The following is a 17,684-nucleotide window of genomic DNA, read 5'->3' on the forward strand; positions in this document are numbered from 1 at the left end:
CCTGATCAACCTTATTTACTCATTGCACATGAGTACTTTTAAGTTAGTAGGCTACACATGCTTTGATGCGCAAAGAGAAGCTGGAAAATCTAGATAAAGTTGATGTACATTTCATTTTATTTTCCTAATAGTGAAAGCATATCTCCAGCACTGGTCGGACACAGAGGTGAACACTGTTGGCATCTGGGCTTTTTTATATTATTATTTTTTTTTTTTTATTATATATATATATATATATATATATATATATATATATATATATATATATATATATATATAACGCAGTGACTGAGCCGTAGTATCAAGGCATCGAGAAAACACCTTTGTCTTTAAAGCGGCGGGCTGCAGCTGACGTAGGCTCTGCGTTGCCCGCGTGTCCCCAAAGGATCAGGGGTAAAAAAAAAACGAAAAAAAAAAAAAAAGAAAGAAAAAAGAAAAAGAAAAACTATTGGCTCCTGGAATCCAACAGCTGTGCAGCCGGCGTCGGGTCATCGCCTGAATTGTCAGCTCCGCATTACCTCACCCGTGGCCGGCCGGCCTGCCACTTTACCCCTGCAGTTTAACTTTGGCGTGCATGCTCTTTCCTCTCTCTCTCTCTCTCTCTCCCTCCCTCAACTTACAATATCTCTCTCCCTTCCTGCTATTACGTCCGCTGCTGGTAAAGACGTTGAAGAAGACAGGAGGAGGGGAGGAGAGGGGGAGGAGGGGGGGGAGGGAGGGGGGGGGGTGATGTACAATTAAGAGCACATTGTAACGTCCTTGCTTTGCCTTCCGTGGCGGAAGAGGAGAGTGCCGTGACCGCGAATGACCGTCGGTGGACGAGAAGAGGATAGAAGAGAAGAGAGAGAGAGAGAGATAGTGCCAGAAAGAGAGGGGGTGGTGGTGGTGGTGGTGGTGGTGGGGGGGGTGTGATCACTCAAGATGCCGCGTTTTAGCGTAATTTGTCCTGCAGATTGTGCCCTTCCGGCGTTTGGAGGGGCTGCTGCGAGCCTGTAGCGAGAGGCTGGCCGGCCGGCTGCTGCCTGACCCCGCTGTGTTGTCATAGCGCTGCCCGGTTGTTTGGATTGAGAGAGGAGGGCTCCCATCAACCCAAATCAATGAGGATTCTGAGGCCATTCCTTCAGAAAGGAGCGCATATGCTGCAGTGTTTCTGTGGACAACGATCGAAGTCGACCACTATCACCAACGGTGAGAGACCAACAACAAAAAATACCCCAAAGAAAACCCTTAGCGCCATATAGCTTCACAGCTACCTTCCCTTTGCATGCTTTCTCTTCTCTTGAGTGATGAAAAAAAAAAAAAAAAAGGGGGAGAGATTTTTAGAGGAGGGGGGGGGGGGGGGGGGTTTCATTGGCCACTCGAGTGTGTGAGTTACATCTTTCAAAGCCTGCAGTGGAAAGAGAGAGCCTCCCCTTGTGCTCCTCGCATCTGTCCCGGGGTTGTGTGTGTGTGTGTTGTGTGTGTGTGTGTGTGTGTGTGTGTGGGTAACCGCTGGCTCTCAGCATCCAGCGTAATGGCAAATTGTGGTTTTAGTTATACTGTGGGAATTCTATTGTTTTAGTTATACTGTGGGAATTCTATTTGTGTATGTTTGAAGATAGAGATTATATCCACAGGCCAGGTGTAGGGAGGTGTTTACTCTCCCCTCCCTAACCTACTCCCTTTTCCCAGGCGCCAGTAGCCTTGATCACCCCACTTGTTTTGTCCCTTATATTCAGAGTGTGAAGCCTTTCTCACCAGTGCATTACTTTGCGGGCTTGCCAGTGCATACTTTGTTGTGTTCTGTGTGATCCTGTAAACTCTTGCCTCTTTCTTATAAGAAATAAAATATCACAAAGACACTCTTTGTCATCTGATCGTATTTCAACGCTCACTTCGGACTCATCTCAGTCAGTATTAGTATAGTATTATTTGTTTCCACAAACACCAGCCAGCCTCACTACTCTAAAGAAGAGAGAGAGAGCGAGAGAGAGATAGATATAGAGAGAGAGGGCTCCGGATACTTTACCAGACGGAGCTATATTTGCAGACCGGCGTGTTCCAGTGCTGCATTTGGAGCGGGCCAAAAATGGACAATGCAGGGATCAAGTCATTAAACTTCAAGGGGGCCTGGAGAGGCAGTTTTGCTTTAGGGCCCCAAACAAGCAGTGCAGTTCAGCACCACGGATAGCGCCATAGCAGAAGTACTCCAGGCGCTCCCCAACTTTTAATATCAGAGTAAATTGTTTTGTATCATCCAGGATACCCCACATTGATTACAATTTTCCCAAAGATTCCCATTGGACAAGTGAGAGTTAATTATGAAGTTAAAACTACCTGACTGTCTCTACTCCAAGGCTTTAACTACTTAAATGCACGCTGAAAACCGGGCAAAGATGAGCTGTATTTACCCTCAGCCGGGATATCAAACAATGCTTTTGAATATGACTTACAGAGTCTCAATAACACACACATGTATTCACGCTCATACACAACCACCACTGAACAGTCTTTGGCAAAAAGCCTAATATACCTGCCATGTCCTCTATTCACGTCTCTGCAATTCACTGCAATGCTGCTGTTGTTCACTCATAACACAACTGGACCTCCAAAGTCATAAAAAAAAAAAAAAAACATCCTAGAATATTTCCAGAGCAAGACAAAATGCTTTTTAAAACAGGAGACAAATGCAACACCTTCTCCCTTCTCCTCCTGTCACATGCAGTTTGTAGAGTCTCCAGTAGTTTCGGCTTGGAGCAGCTCTCATATTCAGGGCAGACAATTAGAAACTCCATTAAGCACAGTTTATTCCTCTGAGGAAGTTGGACCAAAAGCAGAGCTCACACTGGGATCTGTAGGGCTCAGTTATAAAGCACCATCAGTCCTTATCCTGCATATCTGCTCACTGTCAGGTGAACCTTACGACCTCAATCAACACTTTATGAGTCAGCTCACAGGTGGATGCAAATTTAAAGCTTTGTTTGACATGAAGTTGCGTTGGTGGAATACTTTGTTTGAAGTTTGTTCCGTGTTTTTTTCAACCTGCAAATGTATTAACTAGTTTAATGTTTTTATTTGATTGTCTGTTTTTGACTTGTTGGGGTTCTTTTGCAAGAACTACTTAAGAGGAGTTCCACTGTGTCTGTGCTGCACATCTAAAACTGTAACGCGTCATTTCAAAATAGAGCTACAGTATGATGACAGCATGCTTTGTGGATTTGAAACAGTGCATGTGGATGATTGAACTGGTCTCTCTATTATAAGTCAGTAGTCATACATTATTGACTCAGTGTGATAAACACTCATCAGACAAAGAGAGATGACACGCTTAACTTAGCCTCACCTGGTAATCTGATGCATTACTCACTAAAAAGATCATGTAAAGCAGAAAGAGCAGCTTATGCTTGGCTCTGCAGGCACTATGCCAGAATCCCCTCCTAGGGATTTTAGGGCGAAAGATGTTTCTGAGCACGCGTAAATGTTTGCACCTGCTCTTCTTTGTAGTGTCAAGTGTGCACCTGGCTTCTCTTGTGTCAAAGGTAAATACAGTAGTCGGAGGGGTCTGGATTGTAGGTGACTTGTATGGTGGGTGGGATGGAAACAAAACCTTAACATCACGAGTGGTGATACTTATTTCTTGTCTGTTTGTCAGTTTCCACGTGACTGTTTATATTAATAGAACATCAGGTTTCATTTAAATTTGCTTCATATAGAGCAAACACTTTGTGGTGACGTCTTTGTAGACTGCTGTGAGGCATTTTAAGTAGAATCAGACATTTTTTGAATTTTTGTCCAGCATGATTTGTCTTAATGACTTATTGAATTCGTCATAATAGTCTTAATTAGCGGTTGTTGTCACCCCTCTGCTTGTGTTTTTCTGGTTTTGCGGCTTTATGCTCATGAGTAGGAACAAGGGTAAGATTAGCTACTGATATAGTTTTTAATGTAGTATGTATGTATATTTTTTTATTGATCTAAAGTTAAGGGTCTTTGCCTTGCATTTAACTGTCCAAAATGTTGTTGTAATTTATAATCACTTCGTTTTTGCATTTGGAGTAGATAGATACCTATCACACTAATTGTGATCAAGCAGCAAGCTGTGGTTTGTGTTGGCGGTGTAAGTGTGGTAGTGAGGACGTTGTGAGCCACAGCATCACACTTGTTCTCTCACAGCTCTCCTCTTTGCCTCCTGTAGACTTGGCAAGACAGTTTAGCAGACACTACACCATGAAATCTAGCTCCAGCTATTGTGAGTCAACAGAACTGTTAGGTATCTCAAGGACACGCTGGAGTGATGATCTTGAGAGAACGAAAACGACCACGGGTGTCTCTCTCTCTCTCTTTCTCTCTCTCTCTCTGAACACATGTGATTCATTCTTTACCCACAAGGGGGCAGCAGGTGTAAAGAAATGACTCTGAACAGCACGCTACTCCAGTGGTGGCACCTGAAGGAGGGCCACAGGGGATGCTGAGGCTTTTTGCATTTCAGTTTTCAGACGTATTTAGCTCCTATGCTGCAGAGGACAGTCTATGCAAAATGGTTCATCATTTTCAAATCCAAGAACTAGCTCAGTCTGATAAAATGAGAACACACCAACTGTATACTCAACATATTTAATAAACATTTCTGCATTATTATCACTCATGTTAGGAATTTGATTTCTATAAATGCTAATGACTTGCTCTGTAAGTAGCACAAGTAGATGATGACATCACGCAGTTTGTATAACTTAACAAACCTTTACGGAGTCAAATCATTTTCATCTACAATTCAAATGATTGCAATATATGGTCTGCAGGGCATTTAATAGCTACAGTGTTTTATTGCTCGTGGGCATATCTCAGCTGGAATGAAGTGGACATCAATTGTCTCTGGTAGAGAGTGGAAGCCTAGCAGATCCTCATTAGGCAATACTTTATCTTCTCCTGACAAAGATATACGTCCCATGTCTCTACAGCGCTCTACACCACAAAGTCCCTCCCATTTGTGAGAAAGCTCACTCCGTATATGGAAAACCACCAGCTGGGTTTTTTCATTCTAAGAAATGTACATCACGCTGCTGCATATCCATTAGAATGATGAACGATATATTGACGTTGTTATTGATATTTCTTTATGCTGCAGAGGCATATTCATTTTAACCACGCACAGGCGACTCAGTTAGAAAACAGAATGCAGGTTTTGATTTAAACTCTTTAAACTTTTCTATTGTTATCTGTATTCTGTCTGTCTTTTTCTGAGAAAAGATTGGAGTTTAACTCTCTTTCTCTCTCTCTCTCTCTCTCTCTGGGACAAACACACAAATGCCAGTACCTTACATTCAACACTTTCATCCATTATAATCCAAATCTTACATAAGGGGTGGGCAGACAGTGGAAGTCAAAGGAAAATTGTCTCTCTCTCTCTCTCTTCATCTCTCTGAGGTTTTGGTTTGGAGAGAGAATGTCAAACCGAGTCCTAGAAAAAGCCTCTAAATGTTTCATGCAGTTTCATCACGGGGAGGAGAGAGGTTTGCTCTGCTGCTGAAGACTCACGTGTTCTTCCTCCCGGTGTGTGGTGTGTGTGTGTGTGTGTGTGTGTGTGTGTGTGTGTGTGTGTGTGTGTGTGTGTGTGTGTGTGTGTGTGTGTGCGCGCTCCCCAGCTCGTGCAATAATAGACATAAGACCAGAGGCATGCTCGAATGCACACAGACATGTTTGCAGGAGGGAACTTTGCATTAATTTACAGCTCATCCTTAACCATAATTTATAGAAAACAGAACCATTTAATGTTGTGCTAAAAACAAATGCAGTGAAAACAATCAGTTGGTTTGCATTTGTCTCCTACAAAAAAAATCTATGAAAGAAACACAAGGAGAATACAGTATGCTCTCACACATGCACATATTTTCACGTGTGCATTCCCTCTCAACATGTGAAATGGCCAGTTTTCTAAGCTTTGATTGTTACAGTATTTCTACGGTTTATGATAAGGACTCTTGTGCTGTTGTTGACAATGTTATTTGTAATGTTTTGGTGTAGCCCACGTCATTCCCATAAACCATAAATCATACTTATCCATGTGTCTTGTCACTGTCTGGGTCTTCAATGTACCATTTCTCTTGGGGGTTCATACTCTGTGTGCTGAAACCTGTTGCAGGTAATCCTTTTAGACATATTTTAATATGATCTTTGGCATGTTTGGCCAACAGGGTTTTAGAAAATAAAATTAAAAATCTGATTTAAGATTTAACTTTGTATGCACTCTGTATTCATTACAGTTTCACGTAGCCTCCTCGTTGCCCCATTTGAAAACTGGCTTGCAACTTCGGATTTGAATCGTAATTCAGCGTGACAGTTGTGAGATCACCCCGCCCCCTTTTATTATTATTATTATTATTATTATTTATTATCCGAAAGGACTGGAAAAACCATGCTCTCGCGCGCAACCACTTACACCTGCATAGACCCCCCCCCCCCCCATCGAGCATTTCTTTTTTTATTATATATTTTAATTGACATTTTCACTTGCTGGAAATCATCGATCTTTCCCTGTACAACCCCTTCCGAGAATTCCTAATACGAACCTCAATCACGTATGATTGCGTTAAAAGAGTTGAAGAGGGAGAGAGGGAGAGAGGGGGTGAGGGAGAGGATGGGAGAGAGAAAGAGGGAGAGAGAGAGAGAGAGAGAGATAGAAGCTGGATGTGACCGTCCACTCTCGCTGTCGGCGATGTAACACACCGACTATCATTTGGGCGCTACAACAAAAATCACTCGGATGTGTGTTCGCCTCAACTAATTGTTGCTCTCCGGACGACAATCCCTCCATGCGGGCTTAGACTACACCTCTGCAGCATCCGCGCAGCGCAGCTTCTCTTTTTTTTCCTTTTTCTTCTTCTTCTTCGGGTCTCATTCATCGATGTGCATGAAGTGATGAATTACGGGGAGGAAAAAAAAAAAAAAAGAAAAAAGTTCGGATCGTTTCTTCGGCCACGCATGACGCGTGGTCGTGCGTGGGTTTTTTTAATTTTTTTTTTAGGTTGATTGGAATGACTAAAAGGCGTCGGGGAGCCTGAGGAGAGGAGGCTGAGGAGAGGAGCCTGAGGAGAGGAGGCTGAGGAGAGGAGCCTGAGGAGAGGAGGCTGAGGAGAGGAGGAGAGGAGGCTGAGGAGAGGAGGCTGAGGAGAGGAGGCCTGAGGAGAGGAGGCTTGGGAGAGGAGGCTGAGGAGAGGAGGCTGAGGAGAGGAGGCTGAGGAGAGGAGGCTGGGTGCAGATGAGGATTACCGAGTGAGACGCGGCGCTCTCTTCACCTGGAATACCGGACGGCTCTTCCGATGACGCGCAGCTGCATCAACTTTGTTGCGTGTCTCGCGACTGACATGTCGGCCCCTGTGGCCTGAACCGCAGATTATTATTATTTTTTATATATATATATACATATATATATATATATATATATATATATATATATATGTATATATATATAAGGCTGCTGTCTGAAGCGCAATGATGCCCGGGATTTTCTTATCAGGATGACATTCGGTTGAAACTATACTCGTGGACGCCAAAACACACCGAATCAACTCTCTCTCTCTCTCTCTTTTTTTTTTTTTTTTTTGCGCCAAGAAGCTGCGCAAATATCCGACCGCTGCCGAACTAGACTCTCGGGATTTTTTTTTTTTTTTTTTTTTTAGACTCGGTTCGGGGAGATGGCCGCGATCGCCAGCTCCCTGATCCGGCAGAAACGCCAGGCGAGGGAGTCGAACAGCGACCGGGTCTCCACTTCCAAACGCCGCCCCAGCCCCAGCAAAGACCCCCGCTCTCTGTGCGAGAGGCATTTCTTGGGGGTCTTCAGCAAAGTCCGCTTCTGCAGCGGCAAGAAAAGACCCGTTCGGCGGCGACCAGGTCAGTTCTGTAGATTATTATTATTTTTTATTATTTTTATTTTTTTTACTGATGTGTTATGTGGGCTCATGAAAGCAGTAGCCCCCCCCCCCCAGCCCGCCCCGCCCCCCTTTGGGGAATTAGACTGCAGTCGAGTGCTCCAATCTGAACCGGAGGAGAAGGTAGATTTTTCTCCGCGGTGCGAAAACAAATTCCACCTGTTCCATGAGTTCCCCTTGTTGTCTGTCGAACCACCGCGCACAAAACCCCCCCCCCCCGTATACCGAGCAGCCTGAATGTATAGGAGATGATCTGTATGCTGTGACGTTACCCCCCCCCCCTCCATTTAATGTGATACAGCTCAGAATAATCAATTACCCTGTAAAAAAAAAAAAAACCCCACTAAAAACAAAAAAAACTAATGCTTCCAGTATCCCAGTCACAACCTGAGCAGGTTTTGTTTGAACAGCTATCTAATATATTAAAGCCTTTTTGCACACTTAATTTTTGCACCCCCTTCCCCTTCAAACACACATATAACTTGCATACACTCATAAATGCTGCTTTTACTTGCCTGATTTAATACTACTGCATATAGGGGTAAAGAGGGGGAGATAAGTTGCACCGCAGTGCACCAAGGCTCTTTTCAGATTAAATGTTTTAATGGTAAATGTTTATTGCAGAGAGGGAGCTTTACTGCAGTGAAGGGAGGTATAGCCTCAGTGATTAAGAACTACTCTGGCTGTATTGACAGACATAGGCTCTGTGCCTACTATACTCCATGCTATAGCCTTCCCCCCTTTTTTTATTCCCCCCGATTCCTGTCCTGCTGCACAGACTGCGAGCCAGCCCTCCCCGAATCCAGATAGTTCTGTCTGTGATGAACGACGGAATGAGGCAGGAGGACAGACAGAGAAGCATCATTTCTTTAAGGCAGAAAGGGAGACAGACACCCAGCCAGCCCAGACGGACTAAATTAAAAACCCTTACGTCGAGCAGACTTAACAGACAGACCAAACAATCTCGGTGCCAAAAACTGCCACAAAATGCCAGAATAGAAACGTAAGACAGACAGACAGACAGACAGACAGACAGACAGACAACAAGCCAGTCAGGCCTCCAGACACTGTTGGGCAGGTAGGTAACTCCTTTCAAAGGAACACACACATGGCCGAACAGAAAGCAGACGCTGCATTTCCTCTAATTGATCATCCTTACCCTTGCCACTGATGCCTTGCCATATATTTGCATATAAACAGCCGATACGCTGGAGAATTTATGAATTCTGCCTGTTTAAAAGACTGTTGTTTTTTTGCTTCTATCCCCCCCTCCCCCTCCCCCCTCGTAAGATGCACCCTCGAAACCTCCACAGGTGTCCCATAAGGGCTGCAGGCTAGGTCAGTAGCTCAGCCTCCATCCGTGTGTGCTGTGTTTCCTCTCGTCTCCACCCCATCTCGCGCCCATGTCGACTCCCCCTCGGCCAGGGAGGGGGAGGGGGAATGGGTGGGTTGGGGAGGGCCAGAGAGGGAGGGTGGTGCGGGGGGGGCTTCAACACCTGTCTGACAGCCGACGACCCCTCTCCCTTGCTGATCTCTTCTTTTTTCCTTTCATCCCTCCTTCTGTGTGGCTTTCTTGGATTTCTTTGAGCTTAATTTTCCTACTTCTTTTCCTTTTCTTTTTTTCCCTTTCTCGTAGCTAAAGCTGTAGCTATAGCCAGTCGTTTGTCGCCCCTCTGTCCCTTCTCTTATCTTTGTCTTTGGCTCTGCCTCTTCTCATTTTGTTTTCTGCCTCATTCTCTCCGTCAGTCAATGTCGGATCAGTCTTTCTGTCCTATCTATCCTCGCTACTTGTTCTGTGTCTGTAAATATGTGTCAAGTACTGCTGTGTAAGTGTATTAGAGGTTCTAGTAGTGTATTCTGGTGTATTTGGATATGTTGTGTTAGTCCCTGTCAAACACTGTATCAGAACAGGTGATGATCATTCACCATTTCATGGTCATGATGCCATTTGTCGACGTACCTAAATGTTTTTGTCCTTCTGTATTGGTATGAAGTAAATTTATTGACGTTTTAATGGCCCATACACGGAGAATGATTTGCTGTATGTTGCCACTGAAATACTTTTTTATTTATTATTTATTTTTAGCACAAACACATTGTAAATTCGGAAGTTTGACATGGAGTCTGTTCGAACGTGCACACACACAAGCACACAGCACACACTCTCTGCTAAATGATTGGAACTGATGAGCCGTCAGCGATGCTCGGGCCCACGTTGAGGTCTTAATTTATGGAAGTGTAGTTATCACATGTGATTTACTGATGTGTACACTCCCATGTACTAGCACACACACACACACACACACACACACACACACACACACACACACACACACACACACACACACACACACACACACACACACACACACACACACCTGTGATGGATGATGAAGGGCCTGTCCCAAGAATTGATGGCCCCCAGGGATAGGTGAGTCGGGGACTGATGGTCAGGATGATGTACAGTTGAGGTGAACCCACTCTAGTTCGGGGTCATCACTTCTCCGAGGAAGTCTTTCTATGGGTCTTACTTGTCTTCTGTAAAATATAAATAAGGGCATATGCACCAGTAATTACTGCAGTGATCAGCTTTTAAGTAAAGACTTAACATCTGCTGTTACTGTTGAAGACAGATCTGGCTAAAACTTTGATTATGTTTTTTCGCTCCTGATACCAAGTTAGAAAATATTTCGTTTTGCTTTTGTTTTTTTCTTTTTGCTACCACCAAGTCTTGTTATGACCTTGGAAGACAGTCAGGCTCACATCCCCTTATTGCTATCGCATACATCATTTATCAGAACATGCTGGGAGCCCTGCAAAGCAAGCGTTTTCAGTTGCTTAGTGTGTATTTAGCCACATAAAATGAAACAGAGCACCGATTCAACTGCGACAAAACGCATCATTTGTTTCTTTCGTCAGGCTGAGAATAATCAGAGGATTAGTAGCATCCAGCAACTTGAGTTGATGTCTGATTTCAATGGAGCTTGTCTCAAACTCTCTGCCGTTGCAAAAACAAACACATTATAGTTCAGTAATTCATTATTCCCAGTAAAACCAATGAAAAATATAAACAAAGTTACATATACCCTACTCTCTATCTTTTATTTTATTATCTCTATTTTAACAAACTACCTCTCCAGTGTTTCCTTGTCAAAAGAATCACACCAAGTCTTGTTTACGCTAATCGTATCATTTGACTCTGACTACTGCCTCTGCACAAAATCAAAAGACCTGCCCGACATTCGGGTGGGCCGCGGGGACCGTACATACATTTCCCCTCAGATAAACTCTTTTTACACATCTACTTTTTCCTCGTTTCCACATGCTCCCCCTGAAGTGGTGAGCGCTTCAAGCGGCACCCTGGCCCGCTGCCAGATGTCACAGACTCAAAGTTGGAGTTCAGTTCAGGGTTATTGCAATGAAAAAAATTAAAACTCTTAGAAAACTTTAGGTCAGTTTCTTTTAGGTCAGGTAAAAGCACTGGAGTCCTTTGGGTAAACATGTTCCCTGTAAAAACTCAGAATCTCTTGTTATTGAATGCCATTGATATCCTCCCAAAAGATGTACAGTTGCTTCATACCAAATAAAGAAACCATTGGCATGTTAGTGTCTGTTATAAAGTTAAACTTCTGAAGGGTTTCAAGACTATGCAAAATGTATTTTTCTGTGCTAGGTACAGTAAGACATTATGAGAGAGTAACAGCATTCTCATTGATTTTCTGTCATGGTGTTATCATTGTTAAAGCCTTCCTGTCAGAAAGCCATTTTTGGGATTATGCAGTACAAAAGATGACTCATTACAAACTGTCCATCAAAGTCGTATTGATATTCAACAGATGATAAGAGTTAAATGAAGGGCTGAAATGGTTCTAGTGCTCTAGGCAACTGATGAGGCTGGATTGTGTAAATTTATAATTAAATGGTTAATTATAAATTTAAATTTGAATTATGCAATTCAAAATCAGTAAATAAAGGCTTTAAATAATCTGACATTAAAACACAACAGTGAGTGTTTTTAAATGTTTAAAAAAAGAGTCTGTTATTGTTCTGCTGGTACTCTCCATCTTTCTCAGCCAGCTTCCATTATTTAGCTAATCAAACTATGTACATTTTGTGTTTGTGAAACAGGTGTTGGTAAAACATTTCAGCATTTTAAACTGCTTGACTGTGAAGAGCTGTGAGAGTGCAAACACTTAGCTAAAAGCAGAGGTGTATCAACTGAGTGTTTCTGCCACAATGTTGACAATGCTGTTCTGACGTATTCTTGTTGGGGATGGGGCTGTGGCTTGGCCGACGGTTTGTGTGTATGCGTGTGTGTGTGTTTGTGTGTGTGTGTGTTTCAGAGCCGCAGCTGAAAGGCATCGTGACACGACTGTTCAGCCAGCAGGGCTTCTACCTGCAGATGCAGCCGGATGGAACCATCGACGGCAGCAAGGACGAGAACAGCGACAGCAGTGAGTGGAGCATTATGGAAGCTACAGCTTCCAGCATTAAACATTTAATGGCAACGAGTCACTTGGTTATATAATATATTAGCACATATAATAGGCTGTGCTTTATCATTTTTAATTCTTACATAACTGATGCCAGCCTAAAGCACTCCAAAATTACTTTAAAATGCCCTCGTTGAATTGGATAAATAAAAATAAAAAAACTACAATTTTAAATTGGAGATAGTCACCAAATGCCACAAGCTAGACTGCCCTCTTTTCTGCTTATGGTTATGTAATAGTATGTATGGGATATAACTAGACATAAATGTGTCAAAACCTACTCAGATGGTTTATGAATCCAGTTCTCTCAAAAGTATACCTTTCACGGTAAGTAAATACAATATTTATGAGGAGCATCTTGTATTCTATTTTCTACTCCCAAGTAAAAATGTTCCAATATCCCTGTTGCCGTCTCTCTAAGTAAACCACCTCTACTGTGAACCCTGCATGATTGTAAGTGGCACGTTGTTTTGATTGATTAGGCTCTTGAAGCATGTGTGATTAACACAGCAGAAATTCCTTCCTGGAAAAACCTATCGCCTGAAACAACTGTAGCCCCCACAGCTTCAGCTCTGGTGACATAGATCCCTCCCTGAGCAACTTCTTTGCAATATTTCTCCACCGATCGACTTTCCATAGTGGACTGCCCGTGGATAAATAGTCTCCAGGGAATAGACCCCTAAAGATTTCACAAACCCCTTCCGCTCTCACAGAAACAGAAAAACAGGGAACACTTATATTTAAACAGATAGGCTTTTTTGTAACAGTTCCCTGTGGGAAGTGACGGATCAAGAAGAGATGTGTGTCAGCAGAGAATGGTCGTCAAAGCCAAATAATGACGACACTCCCGGTCTGGAGTGAAGCCAGACAGGAAACCAATCATGACCTTTCTTCTCTAAAACATCCTGCCAATCCTAAAGGAAGCTGGAGCCAAAACTGCTGGACCGTAGCAGTCATGCGGTGAAAAGAAAGGTCTTTCCCTGTCACTCGTCGATTTAGATTTTATGAGGAGATAGATCTTCGGTACTTATGGTATAAAGAGAGATTACAGCACAAAAAAAAGAAATGTAAAAAAGTTCCGTACAATGCATTTCCTCTGTGCGCCTTTTAGCACATTGTAGTTTTTTTGGAGCCTCTATTGAGTTCTAAAGGTTTTGGCTGATGAGGTTTTTGTTGTATGTGAGGGTTTCCCCACCTCTAGGTAATCCTCTTGTTAAGCAGTCCCACTGGCCCAGGGATACAGGAATGCAGTGAATAATTCAGCCAGAGGAAACTAAAAATACCACCTTCCCTGTTTTTGCCCAATGAATAATTCTCTCTATGAGATGCCTCGAGCTCAGAGATGGTCCGAATGAAGACATGGAAAAGTAGAAAGGAGTAGAAAGATAGAGACGGAAAGAGTAAAGAAAAATGTGATCAAGAGAGATGGAAATGGTCGAAGAAGATTTCGAATTCATGTCTTGCACTGAACTATTGATTGCCGACTGGATTATTTGAATAATAGATCACCCCCACCCTTGAACCGCTCCACCCTCTGACCTGCAGCATCTTCAGCAGCTGCAGATGGGATACAGTCGTTTATTTTCAGGTTGAGGTTCAGTAGAACAGATCGGATTGATGACATGACGGCACCTGCATACTACTGTAGGTGCGACCTGAGCCCGTTTCAATTCCATTTTTTTAAATGATTTGCTATATTTCTGCACTGGATGACAAAAAGTGCTGAGACAAGCACAGCTGAAGAGCATATAGAGTATATTTCGCCTGAGAAATGCACAAAAATTAATGGAATTCTGCTTTAATAAATTGATAAGACCCCAAATATTCAGTCCACTGTGAGGAGTAATAGAAAAGATTGCCTCTGCAGTATGTAAAAATGCTTTAGTGGTGAGCATGACTGGCAGCGCTACACTTAACTAACTGCTATCGCTGTGGAACACCATTCGATTAATTAACGCCCATGTTCAAATTTGAACAGTTATTAATTTGACTGTCATCAGTTGATTGCCTGCTGTAATAACCTGCACATGCTGCAGCTCCAGAAAAGAGATTGCTGGCTATGAGACACCTGCAGTATCGTAGGTTCACGCTCCATCTGGCTTCATTGATCCTGGTTGATGGATTGGATGAAACCAAGACTGTTTAGTTGCAGACCCTGGCATAAAGGAGGAATGTCGCCAAAATTGGATTAAAGACACTATTAGGACTAATACGACAGTATACAACAACAAAGACCTCACAAAACTGTATTGTATATATACCAGCTCTCCTGTCTTTTGCTTTGCAATGCTCTCTGGATTTGGAGACGTGCCCTTGGCATATGAAGTTTGGCTCAGTGTTTCTCTAAACCTTTCCTGCAGGGTTTATTTCCTGCCGCGCCAGTATTCCTCACATCAAATGCACTTCCTTTAGCCTACCTGCAGGATTTGCTCGTCGCCAATTACTGCTCCACTGGAAGAATTGCCGTTTCAAGGATTTCGCTTTATTGGGTTTGTTTGAACCCTTTTTGTCTGTCCCTTTGACGATAGAAGATCCCTTAAAATCTCTCCACTCTGCACCGTGCCAGTCGCTCTCTTTTCTCGCAGAGAGATAGGATTGAGGTTATTAAGGAAGAGGAATAGCAATCAGGTACTCTAACAGTACTTATTATGAAATCCATCAACCGCTGGAGCTGCAAGTCCAGGCATTTAGAAGGTAGCTGAATAACAGCTCCTGCCAGTTGTGTAATCCTTTGGCTGGCAAATAAGGGCAGTGACAGCAGATCATAATTATAGGAAAATGGTGGACTAGCGTGCCATATTATCTGCTTCTTTTCCTCCCACTTTTCAAGCCAAGCTATTATGGTGAGTTTTTCGGGGGCCGTATTGCAAGTATGACTGCTTCGTAAAAGCTGGAATATGTTTTGATAGGTGAAGGTGCTCCAGGGTGGAACACTCCTGGGTTTTAGGGATACGTGACAGAACTGTGGGACACTGCCAGTCATCGGAGCGACAAAGGCAGCAGCCATGAAAGGCAAATGGAAAGAAGAGCGGGGGGGGGGAAACAGACAGAGGGGAAGGAGAGAGTTATAAAAGAAACGAGAGATTGAGAAGCCTGAGAAAACAAAATTAAAAGGTGCTTATGGACTCACATTCTGCCAGAGTAGGCCAATCCCAAAGAGCTTGCCCCTCAAGGGTAAACGAAACTGCAAGAGTGGCCAGTGTGTATCACCTGTACCAGTGGCCTAAAAGGCAGAGTTAAACCATTGGCAGGCGAAAGCAGCACATCGATATTTATCGAGTGAAATCGAATCTGTTCGGAGGGCGGACCCGTGTTGTCACCTCTCCCTCTCGTCCCAGCTTTATCTGATAGTCCCCATCGCCTCTCCATGCAGAACAATCATCCCAACAATACAGGGAATAAAGAGTGTCCTCGCACCTTCATCAAACGGAAGGCCATGAAAATCACATTCCTGACAATCAGTAGAACTTTTCTACAGAGATAACAGTAAGTGGAATACAATTAGACTTGTTTACAGATTTAATAAAGCCTCTTGGATGATTGACTAAACATCTTTGAGACCGCGAATGAAATGTGACGTGGGTCATGTGCAGGGTGTTATTCGACATTCAAGTCCTGAAAACAAATGTTCTCAATTAGCTTATTACCGCATTTAATGCCAACTCGACTAGTCAAACCAGAGCTGTTGCATACAAAGTCACATAAATATAAATGATTGAGACAATACTTTAATTTTGCAAAATCCATGCAACTCTGCTATATTCATGTGTAATTTCATCCCTTTAGTAAATATCAAAAAAAAAAATTCAGCTAGGTTGATAGCTGGTTTATACTTTTTTTTGTTGGAAGCTCGTACATCTTTTTTAGTACCAGAAAGTTCTGTGTTTCTGCTTTAACGTTAATGCTTCACTGTCACAATGAGGTGCGTCAGTGTTCCCATTGTTTACGCCCTGCACTTTAGTCCTGACAGCCAAAAAACAGAGATCAGAGAATGTCATGTCTACAAAAGTTAAGTGGAATCTCAATTGTCCTATTCTGTCCTTTCTGTCTCATGTCTCTCTCTTGTCTCTTTGTATCTGTCCGTCCGTCCCTCCCTCCCCCCCTCCCTCAACCTCACCCTGTCTGTTCTGCAGCCCTGTTCAATCTTATTCCTGTGGGTCTGAGAGTGGTGGCCATCCAGGGAGTGAAGAGTGGCTTCTACATTGGCATGAATGGAGAGGGCATGCTCTACAGCTCGGTAAGATCCAACGCCTTGCGCCAGTCGTGTTGTTGGGCTGTGCACGTGCGTGCGTCACCAGCTCTTCATTTACACGTGTTGTGTTTTGTTCTGTTTGTTGTCTTTTTTAATATCCCACTGCAGCAAAGACTCTTCTAAGCCCTTTCATCTCCGCTCTATTCGAGAGCTCTTCAGATATGCCTTTGTGTTGCTGTGCAGCGCTTATCCCCCCCCTCTTTGTTGTTGAAGCAGCACCGCGCATGTTTTACATTTAATTTGACATCAAGTTCAGTGCTCAGCCCTTATTTTAAAAAATTGCCTCATCTTCTTTTTACCGGCTACTAACGGAGGCTTGTTATGCAGCAGCTGTAAACCAAAATGCCACTGAATTTCATTGTGCTTTTAATGTGGATGGTGTTGCTTTGTTTAACTTTGTCATCCTGATTCTGAACCATAAAAGGATATCCACATTTAAAGAAATATCCTTGCTAGATGAATGCAATCTGAGCTGTGAAACAATTCCCTTTTTTCTGAATCTTTGCTCACTTCTTTGTTATATTAGCCAAATATACTGCATTATTATAAAAGTCCTACACTTGCAGTGAAAAAGATTCCAATTATCTCACTACATTGGCAGAAATAGTCTTTCGGGTTGAAAACAAAAACTCATTTCAAGACTCAGTGGGGGAGTAAATATCATGAAGATGGATATTTTATCTGCAGTGGAAGATATGAGGAGCATATAGGCTAGTGTGGGAAGCAGATGCACAGGCGTCAGTGAACCCAGTCACCGATGTCAGTTGGAGAAAACATTAAGTCATGGCTAATGCATTGAGGACGAGGAGAAACTTTTGGAGCACGTTTGTGGAAATGAGCTGCAGTGGAAGAGAGAGAGTGTGAGAGAAAGTGTGAGATAAATGAGATGGGGGCATGGGCAGAGATCTAGAGACAGGAAGATATCCCTAGTTGGCATGGTTATATAACCGTCAGTCTCATGGTGCTGCGAAGAAAGAAGAGGATGGGAGGGCTGCGTTACCCACAAACCTCTGCTGAGGGACATTGTGGCAGACG

At 43.2% G+C, this 17,684-nt stretch overlaps 1 protein-coding gene across 3 annotated transcripts in view; it reads left to right on the forward strand.

Annotated features, from left to right (window-relative positions):
- The first annotated feature begins 1,097 nt into the window (after positions 1 to 1,097).
- Positions 1,098 to 17,684, forward strand: part of fgf12a (fibroblast growth factor 12a) — a 30,877-nt gene continuing 14,290 nt past the window's right edge. Inside the window, exons 1-4 of one of the 3 annotated variants that reach the window (XM_054623818.1) lie at positions 7,671 to 7,866; positions 9,195 to 9,242; positions 12,248 to 12,358; positions 16,531 to 16,634. In XM_054623818.1, the coding sequence (XP_054479793.1) occupies positions 7,671 to 7,866; positions 9,195 to 9,242; positions 12,248 to 12,358; positions 16,531 to 16,634 (459 nt within the window). Of the gene's footprint in view, positions 1,189 to 7,670; positions 7,867 to 9,194; positions 9,243 to 12,247; positions 12,359 to 16,530; positions 16,635 to 17,684 lie in introns of those variants that run through there. The other 2 variants (XM_054623832.1, XM_054623826.1) reach the window with 2 other exon arrangements.

The sequence above is a fragment of the Anoplopoma fimbria genome, chromosome 3, assembly GCF_027596085.1.
Source record: "Anoplopoma fimbria isolate UVic2021 breed Golden Eagle Sablefish chromosome 3, Afim_UVic_2022, whole genome shotgun sequence".
In the NCBI taxonomy this organism is placed as follows: Eukaryota; Metazoa; Chordata; class Actinopteri; order Perciformes; family Anoplopomatidae; genus Anoplopoma; species Anoplopoma fimbria.